The following is a 22,905-nucleotide window of genomic DNA, read 5'->3' on the forward strand; positions in this document are numbered from 1 at the left end:
AGTTGTGACTCAGCGGTAGCGTGCTCGGCTATGGTGTTTGTCACGCTGGGTTTGCTCCCCGGAACACTGTGGGAGACCACTGTGTCTCCTCAGGAGAAGAACACAGGGGCCCCTGGGTCAGAACTCCCGAGGTGATCCTGCTTCTCAGCAGGTGTGTGAACCTTCCCGGCTTCTGAGGAGGGTGAGTTACCGCATCTGAGGGGAGCAGATAAAACTGAGTCTGTATCCTGGGCACCGCCTCCTCGCCTCTGCAGTCCAAAGCCACAGCAAAAACTGGGCAGGTTGCCCACGATGTCCCCTTATTACCTGCTCATGTGAAAAATGAAAGCTAACGGGGGCAAGGACCCAAGGAGTCCACATCGGGGGGAAAAAGCCACCTCACACACCAAGGGAAGAGGCCCTGCTTGCCGAAGGTGTTCGGTGCTAACCTCCTGGGAACACGGCACATGGAGAGAAGCCCTGAGCCATTACAGTACGAGCAAAGACCAGGAAATCAGCCCTGAGGTCAACAGCCCTGGGCCTTGGGTGTCTCATCACGAACACTGGAGCATGGCTGGTGTCAGGAATCACATTAATGTGTGTGAAGAGCCCGGTGGGTGCCAAAAAGAAGCAGGTGATTTGTATGTAGAGGGTCTAGCCCAGTCAGCAAGTAGCAGCATGGTACCTGAGTGCCACGCAGGCTGAACGACAGCAGAGGACCTGCAGGTCTTAACTCCCAGTTCTCTTGAGCCATCCCACTAGATGCCCGTTTCCATGGCAGCTGCTCAGTCTGGGTCCTGAGTGGGACGCGGCTTTTCAGTTCCCGTCTCTAGGAGAAATCTGGACTGTGAGAAGCACAGTTCAGAGGGCGAGGTGAGAGGTCAAGAGAAGAAATGGTGATGAGCTGAGGTCTGCGGTGGGCGGGCAGATGTGGGCAGAGCTAGCACATGGAAGAGGACCAGCCTAGCAGTTTCCAGGAGGGCCATTGCCCGGCTGGGACTAAGGCAAATGATGAGTGGTCCTAGAACCTGGCCACCATATCTCCATCCATTCTGTAATTTATCTCTTAGGAAGAGCTGGGTTCGTGCATTGTCAATCACTGGAGAGGCCAGATGATCCTCAAGAACTCTGTATGAACTTGTAATCAGAAAGTAAATCAAACAGGCTCAGCAAACCCAGCTCATCCCGTCCTTTGTATGTCTCTCTGAGCTAATAATCCGTAAGAAAGACCCCTCCGGCAGAATCCACGTGAGTCTGTGCTCCTGAGTAGTGTTTACAGAGTGTGTTGCCCTCAGAATGACACCTGTATGGAAGGTCGAGGAAGCCGGTGAGAGCTTGCCTCCGACAGCATCTTGCTCTTGTCTTCCCAGGACTGGCTTGTGCTTAGCCCGTCCTTCCCAGGAGCCAGGAGGCCAGAGTTCCAGTCAGCCTGCACCAGACTTGCTCTGTGACCAGGGCTCTTCCCTGTCCCCATCTTGGTCTCATTATCCCTGTCCAAGAAATGATAGCAGGAGGCTAATGATTTCCCGGGGCCCCTTCAGACCAGCCCTGGGCCCTCGCTCTCTGTGTAGGGAGCAGCAGGCCTGGGAGGCGGGCATCGTTTTGTCCGTTGGACAGTTGGACTGTCAAAGCTCAGAGGAAAGAGCTAGAGCTGAGCCGGACAAGGAGCCACGGCCCGCACCTTCCCAACACACACACCCCAGAAACATGCGTGTGGTGCACACATGCGCACGCGAGCTCCCGTGGCCCCAGAGCTGCCCTGCACTCGTTCCCTGGATGCCACCCGCTCGGACTTGTTGGCCGAGCCGGGCCCACGAAGAGGGGGAAGGAAGGAGGGGGCTCTGCACCTACATTTTTCTGCTGCTTACTGGTGTCAGCTGCTGAAACTAGGCTCCTGGCTGCTGTGTACTTAGCTAAGCCTGAGTGACTCCAAACACGGGCAGTGGGCAGAACGCTCCCCTCCACGCTGACAAGCTCCTCACAGCAGGAATTGGTTCTCGCAGGAGCACTCAAGGCTCCCCCCCCACACAGAGGCACACGCACGGGAAAGCACACCTGCACACTCATGCACAGGTCGTCCCCCCCCGCCCCCCTCACGCTTCAGCTGCCCTTGCCTTCCCAGAGGATTCCGACAATCCAGGGACACGAAAGTTTGCTCTGCAACCCGAACGGTGCTGGGAAGGCTTTGCTGAATTAATGCGCATCCAAGCAGCCCCCACAAACAGCAAAGACTAACACTGCCTCCCCTTTCTCAGGTGATCCTGTAAGCCACACAGACTTCCTTGAAGTGGCCAATAGGGAAGTGTACTCTAACCCACAGATAAAAGTAACCAGAATACAGACTTGCGGATTTCAACCTCAAAACACCCACCGTGCCCCCTCCATCCCTCCCTAAGCCAGATCTGCCCAATGGCTGTGGTTCCTGAAGAAGATGCTGCACTCAGTCAGGTCAGCTATTTAGGAAGCTGAGGCAGGAGGACAGCCTGAGCCTAGGCACGTGAGGACAGCCTGGGCAACACGTATCTGTACAATGTAAAATAAGACGATTGAGAAAGACTGGGAACCGATGCTGGGGCCGTGTCTCAGCTGTGTGCCTGTGGGTTGCCTGGCTTGTTTCAGGCACGGCCCTCTGTAATTGCTCCTTGGCTTAGGTTCGTCATTTGTTATGAGAAGGGGGACAACAGTACCTCTTGCTGGGCAGCGTGAGTGCTTCCATCTTACAAACTGTTCAGCCAAGGTGACGACTGCCTTTTCTTGGAAGCAGAGCAAGTGGCAGTCCAGGGAGGGGGCAGCTGCAGCCCACACGGGCATGCGCTGTCTGGCATGGGCTGTCTCTTGTTGAATCCAAGCGCATACTCTTAGCCCCCAGCTTTGTCACAGCGCCCACAAGGGGGTTTAGTAAACACGAAGTAGGTGGCTTTTGTACTGCTGCCACTGTGGCCTGAGCCTGGATACTGAGGCATAGAGTTTAGAACCCTCAGTTGAAAGGGACTACACCAAGCGAAGAAAGGGAAGAACTGGGTCCCGGGAGATGTGCTGGGTAAACCTAGGCCGGGCGCTTTACAGCTCTGAATTACGTGGGGATAAATCCATGCAGAATTCTCTTGATTTGGAGTGATAAAAATCACATACTAGTTTAAGTAAACAAAGTATTTGATTAAGGAATCAAGAAGCTCAGGAGCTGAGCTGGCCTTGGGAGGTCTGAGGTCAGGGACTCAGACAGCAGCAAGCCTGGCCTCTCTTCTCATCTCGGACAGCTACTCCCCGTCTGTCCTGCCACAGAGGTGGTCTGTGGGGTGATCACGACGTCCAACAGCTCAACAACCCCGATTTTCCACCAGTGGGAAAGACAGTGCTGGGCCCTGTTTGTGTCACACGGTGTGTCTGGGACACTCACAGTAACCCGGAGTCCCTTGATTGGCCAGCCTGGGTCAAATGCTTATCCCTGGGTGGTGTTATGCTGGAACAAACCGGAAGAGTCTGAAGCTGGGTTTCCTGTTCCGAGTGCTTGCCTATGTGCGTGCTTGCGTGAGTGCGTGCAGCGTGCGCACGCGCGAGGGAGACCAGCTCTCTGCACTAGGGCCTAGATGGCACAGAGCCACTGGCTCTCAGGATGCCTTTGGCATCATGTTTATTGTAAAACACGCTCTTTGTAGAGACAGCACAACTTAATACAGTTTAATGCTGACTAAATCCTGCTTCCTCAGCTGCTGTTGGCAGAGCTTACGCTGTGTTCACGGTAGACAAGACTGGGGCATCCAGGCCGGCTCCCCGGAGGGACCTGCCGCCCCCACCCCTCCACTCCTCTCCCCTACCCTCCCCCATCTCCTCAACCTCAGCAAGACCCTGGCATCCATTTCCTCCACTGGTCCTGTCAAGGAGACAGGCGCGTGTGTAGCTGAAGCAAAGAGCAACAGTGTTGGAAGGGACCTCCGGAACCGGCCAGCCCCAAAGAGGGCAAGAATCCCATGAATCCAATCGCCTTCAGCCCCCTGCCTTTGCTACCTCTGCGGTAAACAAAGGGTTAAACAAGGGGCTGGGGGGTGGGGGCGGGTGTAGCCCAGTGGTAGAGCACTTGTCCAAGATGCGCAGGCCTGGGGTTTAAATTCCCAGTTATGCCCGTGCGCGCGCACACACACACCTGTAATGGAAGTTTTGGCTTCTTTGTGTGTCATGTAAAAATGCTTTTGTTTTAATCCCAAGTGTGGATTTTAGTTGTGCTGCAGTTTGTCCACACCTGTTAATCATCCCTTGCGGGGTGTGGCTTTTGCCAGCTGATGATGGCCTTCCACAAGCTGCCCGGAGAGGGGCGTGCTCAGAATATAAATGAGGCCAAGAAAGACAGTGTGGCTTTCCGTGTTGGCGCGTGGTATTCAGCAGTTCCCAGAGACCAGAGACAGTGTGGTGGTTTGGAGCAGACAGACAGAAATGCTTCCGGGCACAGCAGCGGTGTGAAGGAGCCGGCTAGCTGTGCCTGTGGTTGACAGAGATTGGTAGAGAGCCCTAAAAGAACCCTGTGACCCTAACTAGCCTAGAGAAGGGGTCTGTGCCTCTCTCCCCACTAACGTTTTATCTGTCCTACTTAAGGTTGGGGTTGGTGGAAGGGAGGTAGAGGCCTAAACACCCCAAATAAAGTAGAGTTTTTAAGAAGATGGCCACAGGTGCCTTTCCACTACACATCCCACACATGCACACACACTCACACAAGCATACACACACACACACACACACACACACACACATGCATACATGCTGAATGATCAAAGATTTGAATACAGTCTTCCTGATGCCCAGGCCCATATTGTCTGCCATGTCATTTTGCTTCCTTTGAATGTAGAAATCTTATATCTTTCTAGATTTTAAGTCCTTTTTTTTTTTTTTTCTAGGAGTTACTTCAGGGGCCGGGGGGGGGGGGGCAGGGGCCTGGGGGCGTGTCCATGGTTCCTGTGGAGTTCACAGGGCAATAGTGCAGGCAGGAGAAGGGGCTGGGAGGGCAGTTTATGGGTATCTGCATCCATCCCCTTTCACAATTCACAGTTTGGTTTCTACGGGTGGGGGAGGTGGAGGGGAGGGGAGAGGGGGACAGGGTAGTTCCCATTCACATTTGATGGACATGGACGAGAGGGCGTCTGAGAGATTCCTTGATGCTCCGAAGCTGAGGGAAGACAGGTGACCTTCTGCTTCTCACCACCAGTGACTGCTGTGGGTTGACCCCTTCTACCTCTCCAGCTCTCTGTGGCAGACATGTCATGTCCTCAGCACCTGTCCTCTGCCTGGGGCACCTCCCCGAGAGCCATTCTCAGGACCCATCACCAGCGAGAAATTCACCCAGCCACACACAAACACATACATACACAATGTAGACTAAAACATGATTCCATAGAAGACCCAGAAATAAACTCACAAAGCATCAACTACCAAGTTTTCAACAAAGGTGTCAAAATTATAAAGTGAAAACAGATAGCCCCCTTAATAAATAGTCCTGGAAAAACAATGGATCTCCCCACATAGTCAGCTGAGAGCAGCTGTCTCACCTATCTCTGACCTTGCACAAAACTCACTTGAATGTGGATCAAACACCACAATCTAAGGTCTGATCTTTTGAACTGGTTTGAGGTAAAACCCTTAAAGAGGTATATAAAGGCAAAAACTTTCTCAAAAGGACTTTACTAGGACAGGAAAGAAGCCCAAGAATTGGTCAGTGCGATCACATGCAGCTAAACACTTCCAAACAACAGTGAGAAGAGCAGAAAGAAAGTCTGCAGAAGGAGGGAACGCCACTAGGACACACTAGGCAAGTGGCGACTATCTCAAACTCATAACAGATGAAAAAGATTAAGTACCAATAAACAACACATGGGATGATCAACTGACTACATGGTTCTCAGGAGAAGAAACGCAGTTGGCCAGCACATGCTTGAAAAGGTGTTAAACACCCTTAGCCATCAGGGAAACCCAAACCCCTTTGAGATTCCAGCTCAGCCCGAGAACAGCCACCGTCAAGGAAACCGCAGGCCTGCAGTGGCGTGAAAAGCCACGGCTACCACCGTGATGCTGTGTGCTGCTCGGGCTCTGAGGCCTCGGAGCTGGGCACCTGGGACCTACCAGACACAGATGAGACTCGCCCGCCGGAGCGCTTCACTGCTGTCCTGGGAGCTTATCCCCACAAGGGCAGAACCTCTCCAAAAGAAGAGGAAGGCAGACCCCAGAAAGGACCAAGCAGCAAAGGACCATTCGAAAAAGACATCCAAAAACTGGGGAAAAGACATCCAAAAACTGGGAAAAAGACATCCAAAAAACTGGGAAAAGCCACCCAAGAACTAATTCCAGTTGAAGATTTTACTATCCCTGTGAGGCTCTTGGATAAGTCAAGACAGCGACCTCGGGAAGGGCATTCTCCTGAGGAGAGAGAGCGCAGAGTTCTTCTGCTGAAGAGGTGGGCACTATCTCAGCAGCAGGAGCTGGAGAGGGACTCCATCAAAGCCACGCTGGAAGCCCAGCAAGAAGGCCTGGGGGAGCTGAAGCTTGATTCTGCAGAGCTCTGTGCTGAGACCGTGAAGTGGGACCCTAGCCTGTTCCCCTGTGAGAAAGAAAAGCCACATTACACATCACCTGTCTCGAACTACCGTGCCCCTGAAGGCAGGTAGAGTGATGTCACCAAGGTGTAGACACAAGTAGAATTCAACAGATAGAACTGTGTCCTCAGAACATGCCGGCCCTGGAGGTCAGGACGAGCAAGCTGAAGTCTGCTTTCCCCAGATGAGACATCCTGGTAACAAATAAAGCATAATAATAATAAAAAAAAATTAAAGAAAGAAAACCCCAAAATGCTGGTGATGCTGTGGGGAAAGGGAAACCCTTATACACTGCTGGTGGGAATGCAAAGCGCTGCAATCATGGTGGAAATCAGTGTGGAGGGTCCTCAAAAACTAAAACCAGAACAAACAGATGCCCCGTCACTCCACTCCATACCCAGAGGCCTGTCAGCACACGCCTCTCAGTACACACGCGTGTACGTTTGTGTTTCTTCCTTCACTAATCAGAACCGCTAAGAAACAGAATCAGTCTGGATGCCAGCCTCAGACGAATGGGTAAACAAGACTGTGTTCCACACACACGGTGGAATTCTATTCAGCCACTTCCGTCACCCCACAGGCAGCTTCTAACAGCCCCGCAGGGCACTGTCCGAAACGTACCTCGGCGTAATCAAGGCAGATGTCAAAGCCAAGGTTGGTAGAGGCTGCCCCAAGGTCATGCGCCCAAAAGTGGCAGGGCCCTGCTCACAAGGGTCCAGGAACAGGTCTTGCAGTTTGCTTTTGAGGACAAGTACCTCGTGTTTTTCTACAAGAATTCCCTACGGGTCTGTCTTAGCCTCTGCAAATACCCCGCACCTTTGTGAGAAGGATCCCCGCTACCTCCCTGGAGCTGGTGGCTGAGAGATGTCTTACCATGTTTCACGCTCTGCCCAGGACAGGCCACGGCCCACACTTGGTCTTGTAAGTCATGTCTCAAGCTAGATGAGAGCAGTCACGGAAGGGGCAAGAGCTGTGGACAGGAGCCCAGACTCAGCACTGCCCAGACCCAGAGAGTGAGACCAACACACCTCTATGAAGGGCATGCCTGGGGCATCCCTGAGTGGGTGGGTGAATCTGCTCCCAGAGCTACAGGTTCTTCTTTTGAAAAACATTTATATTCTCTCTCTGTGAGTGTGTGTGTGTGTGCCTGAGTGTGTGTATATACACAGTGGTGACAACAGAGACCCATAACTAGCTGAAGGACTGAGAATAAATGACTGTTGAGTGCCCAACCATAGTGAGGCATCTATATAATCCCCTCTACACCTCAAGAAGTAGAAGCGGCAGAAAGAATGTGAGGGCCAAAGGGAAGGAGAGGGAATTGTGCTGAACACCACTCTTCAGTCATTTATTCATGGCGTGGCTGTGACACCTGGACTCACAGCAGCTGGGATTGCAGGCACAGGTCTGCGTAAGATTGGGGCCTGTCGTCGTGTGATCATGCAAGCAGGAGCAGCCCCTCCTCCCTGAGGACTTAAACTCAGTTCACGGTTGATATGATAGGGAGAGGCATTTTCTTCAGTGGTGTAGCCACTGATAAGCCATGCGCCTGTTAACATCCCTAATGAAACACACACACACACACACACACACACACACACACACACAGGCCTGAAAATAGAAGAGGGGGTAGTTGAGAAAAGGAACATGGTTAATGGGAGTAGGAGGGAGGCTAATATATTTTCTACATGCATGAAAATGTCATAAGGAAGCCCAGTGATGCACAGTTAAAACCTTTTTTTAAAAGTTGAAAAGGAAGAATGACCTAGGGAGTGAGGCTAGGCGCAACCAGGGCGCTGCTGGGGAATAAACAGATCTATAGACCGCAACTGTTGGTCTTCCCATCACCCTTCTCGACTGACCAAGAAGGGCAGAGAAGACCATGCTCGGAGGGAGGGAGGAGGGGGAAAGGGGCTTGCCAATTCTGCCAGCCAGTTCTCCTCACACCAGGCCCTTGGGGCCTCTTTCTTTTATTCCTCTGTAGGCCTTTGCTCTCCACCTCTCTGTCTCCACTCACCTCGGCTTGCTCCCATTTCCCTTTCCTCGCCACCCACTCTGTGAACCCACTCGCAACTCTGGTAGCCTCCCTGAGAGAGAGCCCTGCCCCCTCCCCCAGGGCTGTAAAGTGCGGCATTTGCTGTTGAGAAGACGCTCAGCCCAAGGGCATGTTCACCGAGTCCCACTTCTCCCAGCTGGCAAAGAAGGCGTGCGGTTGCCCCCTTCACCTCTACCAGCAGAGCCCACTGTGCTGCTTGGTTATCAGAGATGTGGAGAGCCGAAGGCCTTGATTGGCCTGCCCCCACCTGAGGAGACAAGCCACAGCCCAGCTCCATTCAACAAGGCCTTGGGATGACAGAGGATAACTGGTGCCTGTCCCTAAGGGGATGGGCAAGCATGGTAGCCTGTGCCAGCGTGGCCTGAGCACCATCATTCATGGTCATCACGGACAATGGGGAACCATCAGGTGCCACCCGTGGGGTTTAGAGATGAGTCATCCATAGATGGGAGGTGACAATGGTGCCTCTGACTCTAACCCGTGCGACAGAGGATAACTGGTGCCTGTCCCTAAGGGGATGGGCAAGCATGGTAGCCTGTGCCAGCGTGGCCTGAGCACCATCATTCATGGTCATCACGGACAATGGGGAACCATCAGGTGCCACCCGTGGGGTTTAGAGATGAGTCATCCATAGATGGGAGGTGACAATGGTGCCTCTGACTCTAACCCGTGCCCCACGATTTATCTCCTCACCCCAGGAAAAATGCAGACATGTGGACCTCTGTGCCTGCATGATCATACCAAACTCACTTCATCTCTCTACGTGTCTGAGTCACCTTTTCCTGAGATAGAATCATATCTCAGACATTACATCACTTTGTCCACACGTATTTTGGTATGTCCATTTATGAGATAAAGCTGTTTCATTGCATTTTTGTCGAGTGTATGTGTGTGGGGTCAGAGGACGACTTGTGGGAGTCTTTACCATGCTCAGGAGCATGACTGGAGCAGCCGGCTGAGAGACGTCCCCACAGGCTGGGAGATTCTGCCCCCTGGGGAGTATCTGCCTCCTTTCTCTTGCAGCCCAGGCTTGATTGCCTTTAGTAGCCGCCCAAAGCCTTGGTAGCGGCTAACAGCCCGGCTTCCAGGGCAGCGCGCCTTAAGCCCTTGCACTAGGCAAATTGGACCCTGAAGCCTGCTGCAAAGCCACAATAGCTGCATCACTCAGGGGACCTTACGCTAACTCTGTTTGTCACCTAAGTGCAGGAGGAGGGCAAAGGTCTCTCTGTGTTTTTTCTGGACGCCTCTCCTCTCAGCCAGATCTGTCCGAGTGGGGCATGCCTTGGATTCCATTCTAAATCCCTGGCTTTCCTGGCCAAGTCTCCCATTAGCCTGCAGATGACAGAGCAAACCCCTCAGCCTGGTGGACAGAGCTGGGCCTGTGGTCTGCCCTCCACCACTGCCACTTCACAGACACCAAAGAGGCCAGACCAGACTGCCCTGTCACGGGACACAAAAAAGCTTCCTGCCAGCCGATTCTTGGGAGTCTGTGATTGGAGTTTCATTTCTCCAGCTTTGCGCTCAGCTTAAAGCCAAGCATCATTCCCGCCAGCTTCCACATGAGGCCTTCTATACGGTGACTCAGATTCAAAGTCTTAGTAACAGCTGGGAATGCAGGTCAGTGTAGAATGCACACCAGGAGGCCAATGCGCAATCGCCAGCACTATAGAAAGGCAGGCAGGCAGGAAAGCAGGAAGGCAGAAAGGAAGGAGGGAAGGAAGACAGGAAGGAAGGAAGGAAGGAAGGAAGGAAGGAAGGAAGGAAGGAAGGAAGGAAGGAAGGGAAGAAGGGAGGAAGGAAGAAAGGAAGGAAGGAAGGAAGGAAGGAAGGAAGGAAGGAAGAGAAGAAGGGAGGGAGGGAGGGAGGGAAGAAGGGAGGGAGGGAAGGAAGGAAGGAAGAAAGGAAGGAAGGAAGGAAGGAAGGAAGGAAGAGAAGAAGGGAGGGAGGAAGGGAGGGAGGGAAGAAGGGAGGGAGGGAAGGAAGGAAGGAAGAAAGGAAGGAAGGAAGGAAGGAAGGAAGGAAGGAAGGGAGAAAGGAAGGAAGGAAAGAAAAGAAGCTAGAAAGGAAGGCAGGAAGGAAGGAAAGGAAAGGAAGGCAGGGGAAGGCAGGAAGGAAAGCAAGAAGGCAGAAAGGAAGGCAGGAAGGAAAGCAAGAAGGCAGACAGGCACACAGGCAGGCAGACAGGCAGGCAGGAGGTCAGGCAGGCAGGAAGGAAGGCAGGCAGGCAAGCAGGTTGGAAGGAAGGAAAGAAAGAAAAAAGAAAGAAAAGAAGCCAGGCAGGCAAGCAGGAAGCCAGGCAGGCAGCCAGGAAGGCAAGCAAGAAGGCAGGCAGGCACGCAGGAAGCCAGGAAGGCAGAGAGGCAGAAAAATAGGAAGGCAGGCAGACAGGAAGGAAGGAACCAACAACAAACAAATCAAGGAAGGAAGGAAGGAAGGAGGGAAGGAAGGAAGGAAGGAAGGAAGGAAGGAAGGAAGGAAGGAAGGAAGGAAGGACACAGTGGATCCTGATAATCCTACTGGCTGCTCACCCATAAGGAAGGTGACATTTCACTTCCCTCCTGCTTCACACATGCTGTTTCCTCTGCCTGGAGACTTCTTCCTCCTTCAACCACCAACTCCCTTCGGTGCCATAGGACTCAGCCAGGAAGGCATATACTCCGGGGAAACTTTCTGGACATCCCTCTCCCCTCAGCAGCGGAAAGGCCCATTCATGGCCTGAGCTTCACCACTGTGTTCAGATTAACACATTATAACAAGCAGACTGGAGGCCCTTCAAGGGCAGTCATGCTTTGCTGAAGTAAACCTCATAGCCCTGTCCACTGCCTCCTGGCCTTGATGCCACTGCGGCCGCACTTCTGGCCTGACCCTGCATGGCCAAGCCAGACAAGCTTTGGCAAGGCAGAATGGGAGGCAGCATCTCAGGGCACTGTGGGGCTTGAGTCTGTCCTGAGGTGAGGAATGCTTTGTCCTGGACCAAGGCTTCACTGGGCTCCTCTTATCTCTTTTCCATCCTCACCCCTTCCCAAGTGCTCCCACTGAACCACATGCCTCTCTCTGCTCTGTTTGGTTGCTGTTATGCCAGCCTCAGCCAGTACCCAGAAGAAACAGCGAGAGGGGAAAAACAATTTGATCCGTGGTTTGAGGGATACAGTCCTTCCTGCGGGGAACACAAGTCAGCCACAGCAGCTCGTGGCAGTGACAACAGGAATGAAGCCACTTACTTGCCTATTGACGGATCAGGAAGTAGAGAGGGCTTGGGTGGAATCAGCCGGGCTGTTACCCTGCAGTCTCACCTCTAGCCCTTCATCTGCCAGCCAGGCCCCGTGTCCAAAGGTTCGCAACCTCCTGCAGGGCCATAAGGTAGGCGCAACACACAGGCCTGTAAATCTGCAGCTTCGTGCGCTAGGACCCCCAAGGTCACAGTAGCTGGATGAGGAAGGAGGTGGAGGCGACGCTTGCTGGGTCTTCTGGTGACAAACGAGTAAAGCACCCAGAATAAACCCTGGGTGAGCACCTCCCCCGCTGTGCGAGTGATGGGGTTCAGCTGTCCCTCCCCAAAATAACAGCGCACACCCGTCATGCATCAGGCGCTGTGCATAGCATCTCACACGCAATGCTGTATTCCATCCCGCCACATCCTGAGAAGGCGAGGTGAATTGCAACTGAGGAAAATACAGCCCAGAAAGGGTAGCAAACTCCAGACTGGTCACACAGCTAGGATGCAGTAGATGAAGGACTCCAGTCAGCCTCTGTCGCCACCCTGTAAATCTACCTTTCTGCTCACAGTAGTGTTCCTTGAGGACACTAAACATCAAACATCCCAAAGATCCTTGTATGAATGCATCCCCCACACTTAACTGGGACAGAAGCAGCTGCCTGCTCACCTTTGTGCTTGCCGAATCCCATTGCCATCCCACAGAGTGCTGGTGCTCTGGCGAACACGGTTTGTGAAAGGCTAATCATAGGACAGAACAGAATGAAGGCATAAGGGGACCCAGAGCCCCCATGCTACCTAGGTGGGATTCCGAGGCTCAGAGAGTGGCTCTGACTCCTTCCTCAGAGTCAGCGCAAACCTTCACCGCAGGGTGCAGGTGGAATTCCCACGGCCTCCTGTAGAGGCCGCCCAGGCTTCAAGAGATGGAAACTGCCAGTAGGGACTCCCATGTAATACAAAGAACTACAGAACAAGCAAAGACCACAAAGCCACTTCCACGGGTCCTGCCGAATGGACCTGATTCGACACAGCGGTTCAGAGAAGGGAAGGGCCTGTCTAAAGCCACAGAACAAATCCAACTTCCAGTTGGCACCAGAGCCCAGCTCCCACTCTACAGCCAGCCCTGCAGAGGCAAGGCGTGACAATGGCTCCTCTCCTGGCCAGGGAACCCTCAGCCTCCACCAGACCTCTAGTTGCTGACGAGTCTGGGTAAATAAATAGTCTGGCCAAAAGCCTTATTTCCTCTCTTGATGTTGGCTGATCCCAGAAAATGACCTTAAAGTGTCCTCAAAGCATGCATTGATGACAAAGAATAATGACCATACTTACACCACATGTGATGAGTATATGTGTTGGTACTCACATGCACAGATACACACGTGCACACACATGCATCCGTGTGGACACAAACAGCCAGCTCCTGGTATGAAGCACACAGCAGTGAACAGAACAGACACTGTCCCTACCTTCAGAAAGCTTGCATTCTGGGAAATCAGATTCTCATTAAACAATTCATTTCACAATTAATTAGCCAATTAAAATGGTGGTAATTGCTGCACAGAGAGATGATTAGCTTTGCTCCCAATAGAAAGTGCTAGCTAATCTGCCGGATGTTTTGAGAGCAGACATTAAAACAAGATTGAGAAGTTCCCTGTAGCAATCATAAAAAGAGAGTGGGGAGGGAGGAGTTCTTGTTTATCCAAAGGACAAAGGTGAAATGCCCTTGATCAGCACCCTTTCCCAGAAAACAAAACTTCAAGAGCAAATGAAGATATCCCAGGGGGCTAGGGAGATGGCTCAGTGGTTAAGAGCATTGGCTGTTCTTCCAGAGGTCCTGAGTTCAATTCCCAGAAACCACATGGCAATTACAATTAATGTAATTCCAGTCTCAGTGGATCCAACACCAACTTCTGGCCTCCGTGGGTACCAGGGAAGCATATCACAGATATCTACGCAGATAAGATACCCATTATACATAAACAGAAATTATTTTAAAATATTATTCAGGATGCTCAGCAGCAATCCTTCTGAGCCCCCGCCTGCCAGGCCTGTGTTCATTAGGTAGATGTCATTATTCCTACTCAAAGAGGAAAAACCAGAGGGTCATATTGGTTCCTTAGCTCTTTGAAGGTCAGCCAAAGAAGTTCAGGAGCCAAGCCCAGGCTGGCACGACTGACAATGACCTTTAGAATTGTTCCTTGAGAAATAGTGTCGCTTCTAAACATTTCTAAGTGTGTAGGAGTGTGTGTCTGTGTGCACACAAGCATGTGTCATGGTACATGTGTGGAGGTCAGGGAACAGTTTAGGGTGTTGGTCCTCACCCACATTGTTTGGGGCAGGGCCATTGTTGTCTACTGCTCTCCACTGCAGGCTAGCTGGCCTGAGAGTTCCTCTCATCTCAGTGGACTTACAGAGGTGACCTTCCATACCTACTTTTATGAAGGTTCCAGGAATTGGAACCCAGGTCAGCATGCTTGTCTGGCAAGCATTTAATCCACAGAGCCATCTCCCCAGCCCTAAGCTCTGATCTTCTGAGCTGTCTAGCCATGAATGTGGGACCCTAACAGCACAGGTGTCCTCTTATCAGTGCTGACCTCCCGTCCACAGGCCCTGGAGAAGAATATGGCATTTTCTGAGAACCCAGAGGATCAACCTTGGGAGACCTAGGTGGGAGCCCCATCAGGCTTCTCAGAGCGAGTGGGATAATCAACTTCCTTTCCCCTGAGGTGCACGATTCTTGAACAAAAAGCTTTAATAGTCCACAAATGCAACTAGAGAGGCCAGTTCCAGCGATCTCTCAGACAAGAGGCCTTGCGAGGTCTTCATCTGCCTTTCAAGGACATGTGTGAACATTTTCCTTCTCCAAGGCAATGGCATCTCTTGGCGCAGCAAACACTTACCCAGAATTTCTGCTCCCCAGTTTCAGGCACAGAATCACCTTCCCCTGGCCCAGTTGGGTCTTAGTTTATAAAGCACAGTGGACTTCATTTTTCACCTGGAGAGAAATACAGGTCCATGTTTGCCAGATTTAATCTTTGCCTGGCGGTAGTGTGTGGCCATGCACCTGGGCCTGACCCCACGGCTGCCTTCCCTTATCAAGAGTGAGCTGGCTCTTTGCGGGGCACTTCTCAACATCCAGACGAGGTCAACCTTGAATGGGGAATATCGGCCAAGGAGCCTTCCCGGAAGCTGCTCAAACCACCCTGGCTGGTCCCGCCTCAGTCCACTGCTCCGCTGCCCCAAGGCAGGCATTCAGCCCTCTTAGAAAGAGCTGGAAGTGGGCGTCTGGACAGGCGGACAGGCGTGTCCCAACAGCCCTCCTCCCAAGGAGCCTGCCTTTCAGGTTTCTGAAGAACCCTGTGCCTGTGGATTCCATAATGAGGAGGGATTTGTTTGTTGAAGGATCTTTTCAGCTTTATTGCTTAACTGGAAAGTGAGAAGAAGGTGGGGGCGAAAGGAGGATGGCTCGCCTTCACCTCAAATAGTCTGCATTCAGGCTTTGTCTGTGGCTGTCTTGAGTCAGCAGCCAAGGGTTTTAGGAATGAGGACTCAGTACTTGGGAGTTCTAGTCCTGGGTTGGCCTTTCAACTTGCTTCATAACTGGGGCATATCATAAGCCTTTTTGCTCTCTACACATTAATCGCCTCCTCTATAGCGTGAGACGTGGTTCTAGGGCACATCAGTTTATTCCTCTGTGCAATGTGCAAAGTCTGAGTTACCCTCTATCGTTAGAAAAATCACCATAGAGTGAACTTAAGGGAATAAGATCTGAACCAAAGTTCTCCTTTTGATGGTGGGTGTGTTAGACCATGGAAAAATCTCACCAGCATGAGCACTTTCTCGATGGTGACCCCCATCAGATTGTGTAACAAAATCTATTTTTAAAACGAAAAGCAAAAACAAAACAACTTTTTAGTCTTGAAAGGCTTTTCCACTGACTGGGAGAGTTGCAGGGTAATATCAGATAGTCCCTGCCCAGTCCTGGCCCCGCTCCCAACAGGCATTGTCAGGTGTTAGCAACTGAGTGCAGGCTTTATTCCTGCTGCTGTCCATCCTTCTTTCAGAACTCCAACCCAGGCCATCTGCTTTTACCTAGCTGCTATTACCTTGCTGTTCCATAGTCCCTGACAGTTCCTCCAGACCCAGACAATCTGACCTTCTCATGACCTGGAGAAGCTAATTGATTGGGGCAAGAAAAAAAAAAAAACACCAAAAAACTCCCAGAGTTCCCGTCTCATGGCTGTGTCCGTTGTGTGGGGCTGACGCTGTCACTGGTGGTAATTTGGTTGTGGTGGTGTCCACTAGCTTCTCCATGGTCAAGTGCTTCTCCCTTCCCACTCCCTGGTCAGAGAAGAGAATCGCCAAGGTTGGTGGAAACCACACACCAAGTTCAAGGAGTGAGAAATTAAGCCCCACCTCCTGGAGGGAGGAATATCAAAGAGTCCGTGGACCTGTTAGATCACCGCAGTGACTAATAAGCTTTGAGGAGCGCTTCTTTGATGCTATACAAATATCCTGTTTCTCCTTAAAGTTTCCTCTGCCAGTTTTATCCTAAGCGGGGTCTTGTGTAATTATGGCTGTGATGTCCTGATGGCAACTCTCTGTTTCCTTCATCACTCTGTTCTCAGGTCTTCTGTAGAAAAGATTTTTTTTTCTGGGATCAGGGAGGTGGCTCAGCAGATAAAGTATTTGCCACACAAGCATGAGAAGGACCCAAGTTCAATCTCCAACGCCCAGGTACAAAGTGGGGTGCAGTGGGATGTGTGTTTAACCCCAATGCCAGGGAAGTAGAGACAGGAAGATCCTCAGGCTAGCTGCTCAGCAGCTCTAGCTCCAGATCAGTGAGAGGCCTCGTCTCCAAAAATAGAGAGAAAGAGAAGAGGATGTTTCTGGCACACACACAGTGTGCCTGCTCACATATGACCACACACATGCAAATGCACGCACAACACTCACAAGCACACGAGCCTGCCCAGGTATACATACAAATGCATGAGCACACATGTTCACATGTACACACACACACATGCCTTTATCTCTGCTTGCCTACCCATTTTGTTATCTTTTCCTTTTCTCAGGATCACAGTCTCAGCCTGCAATGGTTCCTGCTGATGACAGGCCCCATGTTTGAGCTTCTAAAGGTGCATCCTTAGTTTTACAGTTATCATTTCCTTCAAGTCAGTCCTGGAGCTTCTCCAAGAAGCTCTGGTTTGGGCCACACTGCTTCTGGGCCTCTTGATGGACAGAACAAGGACATGTGTAAGTCCTTCACCTCAAAGGCCAACTCTGAACTATTCCAAAATCTCATCTTTTTCGGCACCAAGAGGATACAAAAAAAAATGTCAGATTTTGGAGCATTTTAGAGTTGTGACTTTGGAGTAGAGACACTCAATTAATTAACTCTATGCAACTAGTCAAAAAATTTTAAAACTGCAAAACCTACACCAGTTCTTGTCCCAAGCATTCGGGACAATAGACGCTCAGCCTGTTCATATATGTCTATGCAGGTAACATGCTTACGGTTCTGTGTCAGTCTGTGTCCAGTGAGAAGGTAACATGCTTATGGCTCTGTGTCCGTCTGTGTCCAATGAGGTAACCACATGCAGACTGTCAGCTCCAGCTCTAACTGGCAGCACAGAGCTCACCCCAGCCCACCCCGTGCTCACTTCCAGGCTGTTTTCTCTCACGGGGTCCGAAGCTTCCTCTTGCTGTCACTTTGCTCACCTGTTTGTTCAGCCCTGGAAGCCAGCAAAGCAATTCCTGGGGCTAACTGTGCTCCTGAAAGAAAACAGTTATCAAGATTTCTGTGTTTGTAAACATTATAAACCGCCCCTTCGGCCTTTCAGCAGACATCCCAAACCCTCGCTCTGTCACTCCTCGGCTGTGCTGGTGTGAGGCAGGTGCCTCGCTTCCTCCCCATCTCAGCCTCCTCCTGTGTGAAATGGGTGTTCTGTGTGTGGCTCTCTACCCTTGACAGGAGGGGTTGAGAGGAGGCATGAAGGGGCTCAAGAAAGTGTTCCTGCTTTCTTGCACTGTCTGACACTAACCTACCATCATTCTCTGGCTTCAGTTTGGGCTCTGCAAATGGCAGCCTCCCCCCCCCAAAAAAAAAACGCACACACTCAGTCTTCTATCCTGAAGTACTTTCAGGGGACACAAGAGTCCACTCCTTTCTGTATCCGGCTCAGTGGGTTGGAACCTGCCAGGCCGGGAACTAAATAAACACAGACCTGAGAGCATGGGGCTCCTGGAGGCTCTCACTGTCCACTTCAGTGTCTCACGGGAGCCCACCCAGGCTGGCAGGAGGCGAGGCTCATGGCAGTAGACCCTGTGTCCCCGCTGGCTCCTCTCCCACCAACAGCAGGCCTTCCTGAGCAGAGTCTCCCTTCGTTGAGAAGATATCCCGTGCTACCCCATACCCTGACTTGGGAAGCTCTGCTGATGCTCTGTTCAGAAGCTCACACCCCCGCCCTTCCTGGGCTCTCAGTCCCCTATCAGTAAAATAAGGGACTGTGTCCAACATAGCTCTGAGCTAGCAAGCAGTGGCTTTTTGTTTTGCTTATGTATTGGGGGTTTCATTTACTGGTTCGTTTGTTTAGGGCTTGTTTCTGTTTTTCATTTATTTGCTTTAAAAGAAAGAGGAGAGACAAGAGTCAGAGAGATACACGCACAGAGAGAGAACTCATGCCATGGAACCCATGTGGAAGTCAGAGCACAGCCTACAGGGTTCATTCTTTCCTTTCCCGTGGGTTCCAGGGACTGAACTCGGGTTGGTGGCAAGTGCCTTCGCCCCCTGAGCCCTCTTGCCTACCCTTTTTCGTTTGGTTTTTATTTTTAATTTTTTAAGCAAGGGTCTTACATGGCCCAGGCTGGTCTCAAATTCATAAAGAGCTAAAGCTCTGGCCTTGAAACTGGGATCCTCCTGCCTCCACCTCCCAAGAGCCCTGATTATAGGTGTGCACCAGCATGCCCAGCTTCGATGTGATCCTGAGATGTGTTTCCTGGCAGTGTCCTTCGACACCCCATACACCTATAACATGAAAATGCTCTAATTAGACCACATTACCTTGTATGTAACTTCTAAAATTAAAAAAAAAAAAAACAATTTCCCATTTAGAACATCTTTAGGTTTATAGAAAAAAAATCAACAAACAGTAGAGAGAATTCTGAGTCCTTTCCTCCTACCCCTCCCCCCCCACAAGTTTCCCTTATTCTCAACATCTTTGAATTGTTTGCTATACTTGTTACAATTGATGAGCCAACACTGATACAGTTTTAACAAAAACTGCATCATTTATTCTTATGAAGGTTTGCTCTGGGGTTTTGCTTTGTTTTGTTTGTTTGTTTGACCATGTTAGGGATTCAACCCAGAGCCTGGGCTTTGCTGGGCAAGCGCCCTCCCCCTGAGCCACACCTGGGCCCCACTGCTCCTGCTTTGAGCTGTGGAGAGCTCTGTGGTTAGGACAGGCACAGATGCCATGTGCTCACTGTCATAGGCAGTGGACAGAAGAGGCGGGCGAGAGTCTGGTCGGTTACACTGCCATCTTAGGGTTTCGACCGCTGTGATGACACACCAGGACCAAAAGCAGCTTGAAAAGAAAAGGGTCGATTTCTGCTTCCCACTCTCAGGTTGGTCCCTGAAGAAAGTCAGGGCAGGAACCTGGAGGCAGTTGCTGAGTCGACAGCCATGAAGGCACACTGCTGACTGGCTTGCTCAGTCTGTGTTCTTACACAACTCGGGGCTACCAGCCTGGGACGGCACCACCCACAACCAGCTGGCTCCACCCGTATTGATCATCAGTCAATGCACTGGAGGCTTGCCCACAGGCCCATCTAACGGAGGCGGTTTCTCAGTGAAGATCTCCGTTCTCAGATGGGTCTCAGTTTGTGGCAAGTTGACCAAACCCAACCAGCACAACTGCCTTCCTTCCTCTGGTAGCCCTTGCTCTTTGCTGTATCTGTGTTTTTGCCTTTTCCATCGCATCGTGCCTTCCACGCTCTGGTGGGCAGCTGGACCAAGCTTGGCACCATTCCAGGCTAGTGAGCATTTTTTTTTCTATTTGCACCTCTTCATCAACCTCCATGCCAGCTTTGCCCTTTTCTGTCCTGAGAGAAGCCTACAGATGCCATTTCCCAGGCTCCCCTGTGGCTAGCTCCCACCTGACAAGCTACAGAAAGTACCAGCAAGAGCTGACAGGGTGAGGGAGAAGAGAGGCCGCACATCCTTCTTTGATGGACACTTCCGGTTTGGAAGTGCCTGCAACTCTTTCAGATCATGACTCCCGTGGTTATCTGTGCCACAGTCCCCACCTTCAACAACACAAGTCACCCAGGCTCCCAACTTTTCCTTCCCTCTCTGGCTAGCTTCTGGGTCTCAGTATCACCATGTCCTCCCTCATCCCGCCACTCCTCTGTTGCTCATTAAAGCCCATGTGTGTATGGTCAGGAGCTTCTGATTTCCACGGAGACCCAGGCAGCAAGCTTCACGCTCCCTCCGGCCTCAGCTCGCTGTGTGGAAATGAGCCACGTGATGGTGGCACTTCACAGGAATGACAGCTGAGTGAGGACATGTCGGCGTGGTGCCAGGCTCAGTGCCCGGCACATGTGAGGGCTCACTGAATGTTCACTTCAGGTGTTATTATCATCAGAATTCAGGACCAGGAGGCTTAAGGAGGGTTGTAATCTCTGTGGTTGCCGTGTGATGGTGGCAGTCATTCCTCTGTTCAGGTAAGATTTATGGACTGCTCTCTTTCGAGCAACCGTGCAAGTCTCTATCCACGCCATTGCTCAGCATTTCTCCCCATAAGACAGAGTGGCTTTGTGAAGGTTAAGATCACAGTCAACAGGTTTTTGCACTGGAACTAAACCCTTGCCTCCTGGTCCCACGCCTAATGCGTGTCCCAGCACTCGCCCTGCCCTTTCTTTGACAGACACATCAATACCCACGAAGTTCACCACAGAACACCTTCCCACGTCCAAAGAGAAGCATCACTCAGCCGTATGCATTCCCTAATTAAGTAAGCCCGGCTCTTAAGAGATGTAAAGTGATACTGTTGAGGGGTGACCACCGTCCTCCTTACCGGGCTCCAACAAACAGCCTCCTCCCTTGCTTCCTGATGCCAGCCGGTCTTCCCAGCCCACACCCAGCTCCATTTGATTCCTTCTGACATGTCGCCGGTGAGAGGGGAAAGACCTAGAGAGGAGGAAACGGAAGAGGTGAAGACTAAAATCAAATCCTTCTGCCCGCACATGGATACTTGCAGAGTCACAGGAGGAAGGGATGAGTGAGGCTGAGTCTAGAGCATCAGAACTGTGGTCCCTCCAGGGTCTGGGCCTCCCCTCCTGCTTCCACTCCCAGAGACTCCTCCCCTTCTCGGGAGGAAATAGATGTAAAACAAACAGGACTCTGGACTAACAAAAAGAGAAACATCTAAGGTACTCAAGACACCTAGGAAATCACACACACACACACACACACACACACACACCCAAATGTACACAGAAAGACAACAAGCTATGGCCATGGCTATGTCTCAGGACTCTAGGCCTGGCTACCTAGCTGCCGCCAAAGGGCTAAGATGTCAACCAAGGCCCAGAGCTGCTGAGGGGAGTCGAGTCTGGGCATCCCAGGGATCCTGGCCCTCGTCACCAGTACAGTCTACTCAGGATACAGGCCACTAAACACTCAATCAGGGCTGAGAGGAACACCGGCGGCTAGGAGGGGACAGGGCTCCAGGGCACACTTGGCTTGTCTCTCAATGGGGTCAGGGACTCACTTTAGTGAGCACACAGCTGCTTCCTAGTAAATTACCCCACCTCTCTGGAGCCTGCCTTCAGCCCTGCCAAGAAGAGCCAAGGGGAAGCAGTCGGGCCCTCACTGAGAAGCCACTGGAGATTGGGTGAGTTGGGAACTATGGCCTCATTTACACAACTCAGTGAACATTTCCTAGCTGCCTGCCTTTTTACTAGCCTAGGACCTCAGAGTTCCACACTGAGTAGACCTTTCCAGTCTGCTAACAGTTGAGCCCAAAGAGACAAAATGCAAAGCAAAACACGACAGAGTCCCAAAGAGGGACTGGGGAGGAGAAGATTAGGTCAGGAGAGTGCTTGCTGAGCAAGCATCAACACACATTAGACACACACCACCACTGTGGTGGCACACAGGAGGCTGAGAGGAGCCTCTCCTGGGCAGGCTGGCTGGCCAGAGAGCTCCAGGTTAGGGGCTGGGGATCTGGGGATCAAGTTCGGCTTGTAGGGTCCTTGCCCGGCACGTACAGGGCCCTTGGTTCAATCCCCAGCACTGCACAAGATGAAGCATGCCACAACCCTAGTATGCGGGAGGTGAGGCCGGGGGGTCAGAAGTTTAAGGTCCTCCATAGCTACACAGAGAGCTTGAGGCTCGCCTAAACTACGTGGGGCCCTGACTCAAAGATAAGATCTAAGCTGGACGTGGTGACGCACACCTGTAATCCCAGCACTCTTGAGGGAGAGACAGGCAGATCCCTAAAGCCAAGGGCAGCCTGATCTACAGAAGGAGTTCCAGGAAAGCCAGGGCTACACAGAAAAACCCCTCTTGAAAAACTACAACAACAACAAAATTGGCCTCCAAATGCATGCGCACTCATGAACATGGGCGGTTCGTACACACACGCAAATACACAACACCCACACAAGCGGAACTCTAGAATGGTGGCTGTGTGTCGCAGCCTACTCCGTCAGGGCTGAGGGACCTACCTGGTCAAGTGGCTTACTCTGTCTCTTCTTGGTCCCCTACCAACACCAAAACCTACCCTAAAAATGAAACCAGACAGAAGCTTGGAAATCAGAATGAGGAGAGATCGTGATGGGAGCCATCATTAGTGGGGGTAGCCTGTATTCATTGCCTTGCTGAGTACCAAGTTTCCACCATGAGACCGTAACCCAAGATGCCTGTTGCCACCTGTACTTCAGAGATGAAAAATGGAGGCTCTGAGGAGAAATGACAGATTCCAGGTCACACAGCTGTCAAAGGTAGAGCAGAATCCAGAGCTGGGGTTCTTTCTGGGGCTCAGCCCATGGCTTCCTTTTTCCTCATTCACTCT

At 51.6% G+C, this 22,905-nt stretch overlaps 1 protein-coding gene and 1 long non-coding RNA gene across 3 annotated transcripts in view; one reads left to right on the forward strand and one right to left on the reverse strand.

Annotated features, from left to right (window-relative positions):
- The window catches only part of LOC132652747 (uncharacterized), a 33,821-nt gene extending 15,598 nt beyond the window's left edge, over nucleotides 1-18,223 (reverse strand). Inside the window, exons 1-3 of one of the 2 annotated variants that reach the window (XR_009590321.1) lie at nucleotides 18,055-18,223; nucleotides 17,549-17,602; nucleotides 14,725-14,819 (exon numbers count right to left, since the gene is read on the reverse strand). This is a non-coding gene — a long non-coding RNA (uncharacterized LOC132652747). Of the gene's footprint in view, nucleotides 1-14,724; nucleotides 14,820-17,548; nucleotides 17,603-18,054 lie in introns of those variants that run through there. The other variant, XR_009590320.1, reaches the window with a different exon arrangement.
- LOC110555003 (large ribosomal subunit protein mL40-like) lies at nucleotides 6,031-6,626 on the forward strand. The gene is made up of 2 exons (XM_021647961.1): nucleotides 6,031-6,224; nucleotides 6,269-6,626. Exons 1-2 carry the CDS (start codon nucleotides 6,031-6,033, stop codon nucleotides 6,624-6,626), a joined length of 552 nt encoding a protein of 183 aa, XP_021503636.1.
- Nucleotides 18,224-22,905: the final 4,682 nt, after the last annotated feature.

Source organism: Meriones unguiculatus, chromosome 3 (genome assembly GCF_030254825.1).
Source record: "Meriones unguiculatus strain TT.TT164.6M chromosome 3, Bangor_MerUng_6.1, whole genome shotgun sequence".
In the NCBI taxonomy this organism is placed as follows: Eukaryota; Metazoa; Chordata; class Mammalia; order Rodentia; family Muridae; genus Meriones; species Meriones unguiculatus.

Bases quoted from the DNA above. Each gene is read 5' to 3' on its own strand.
- LOC110555003 (XM_021647961.1), top strand. From the start codon at position 6,031: ATGCTGTGTGCTGCTCGGGCTCTGAGGCCTCGGAGCTGGGCACCTGGG. The intron at 6,225-6,268 runs ATCCAAAAACTG...TGGGAAAAAGAC, and splicing joins AAGGACCATTCGAAAAAGAC to ATCCAAAAAACTGGGAAAAG.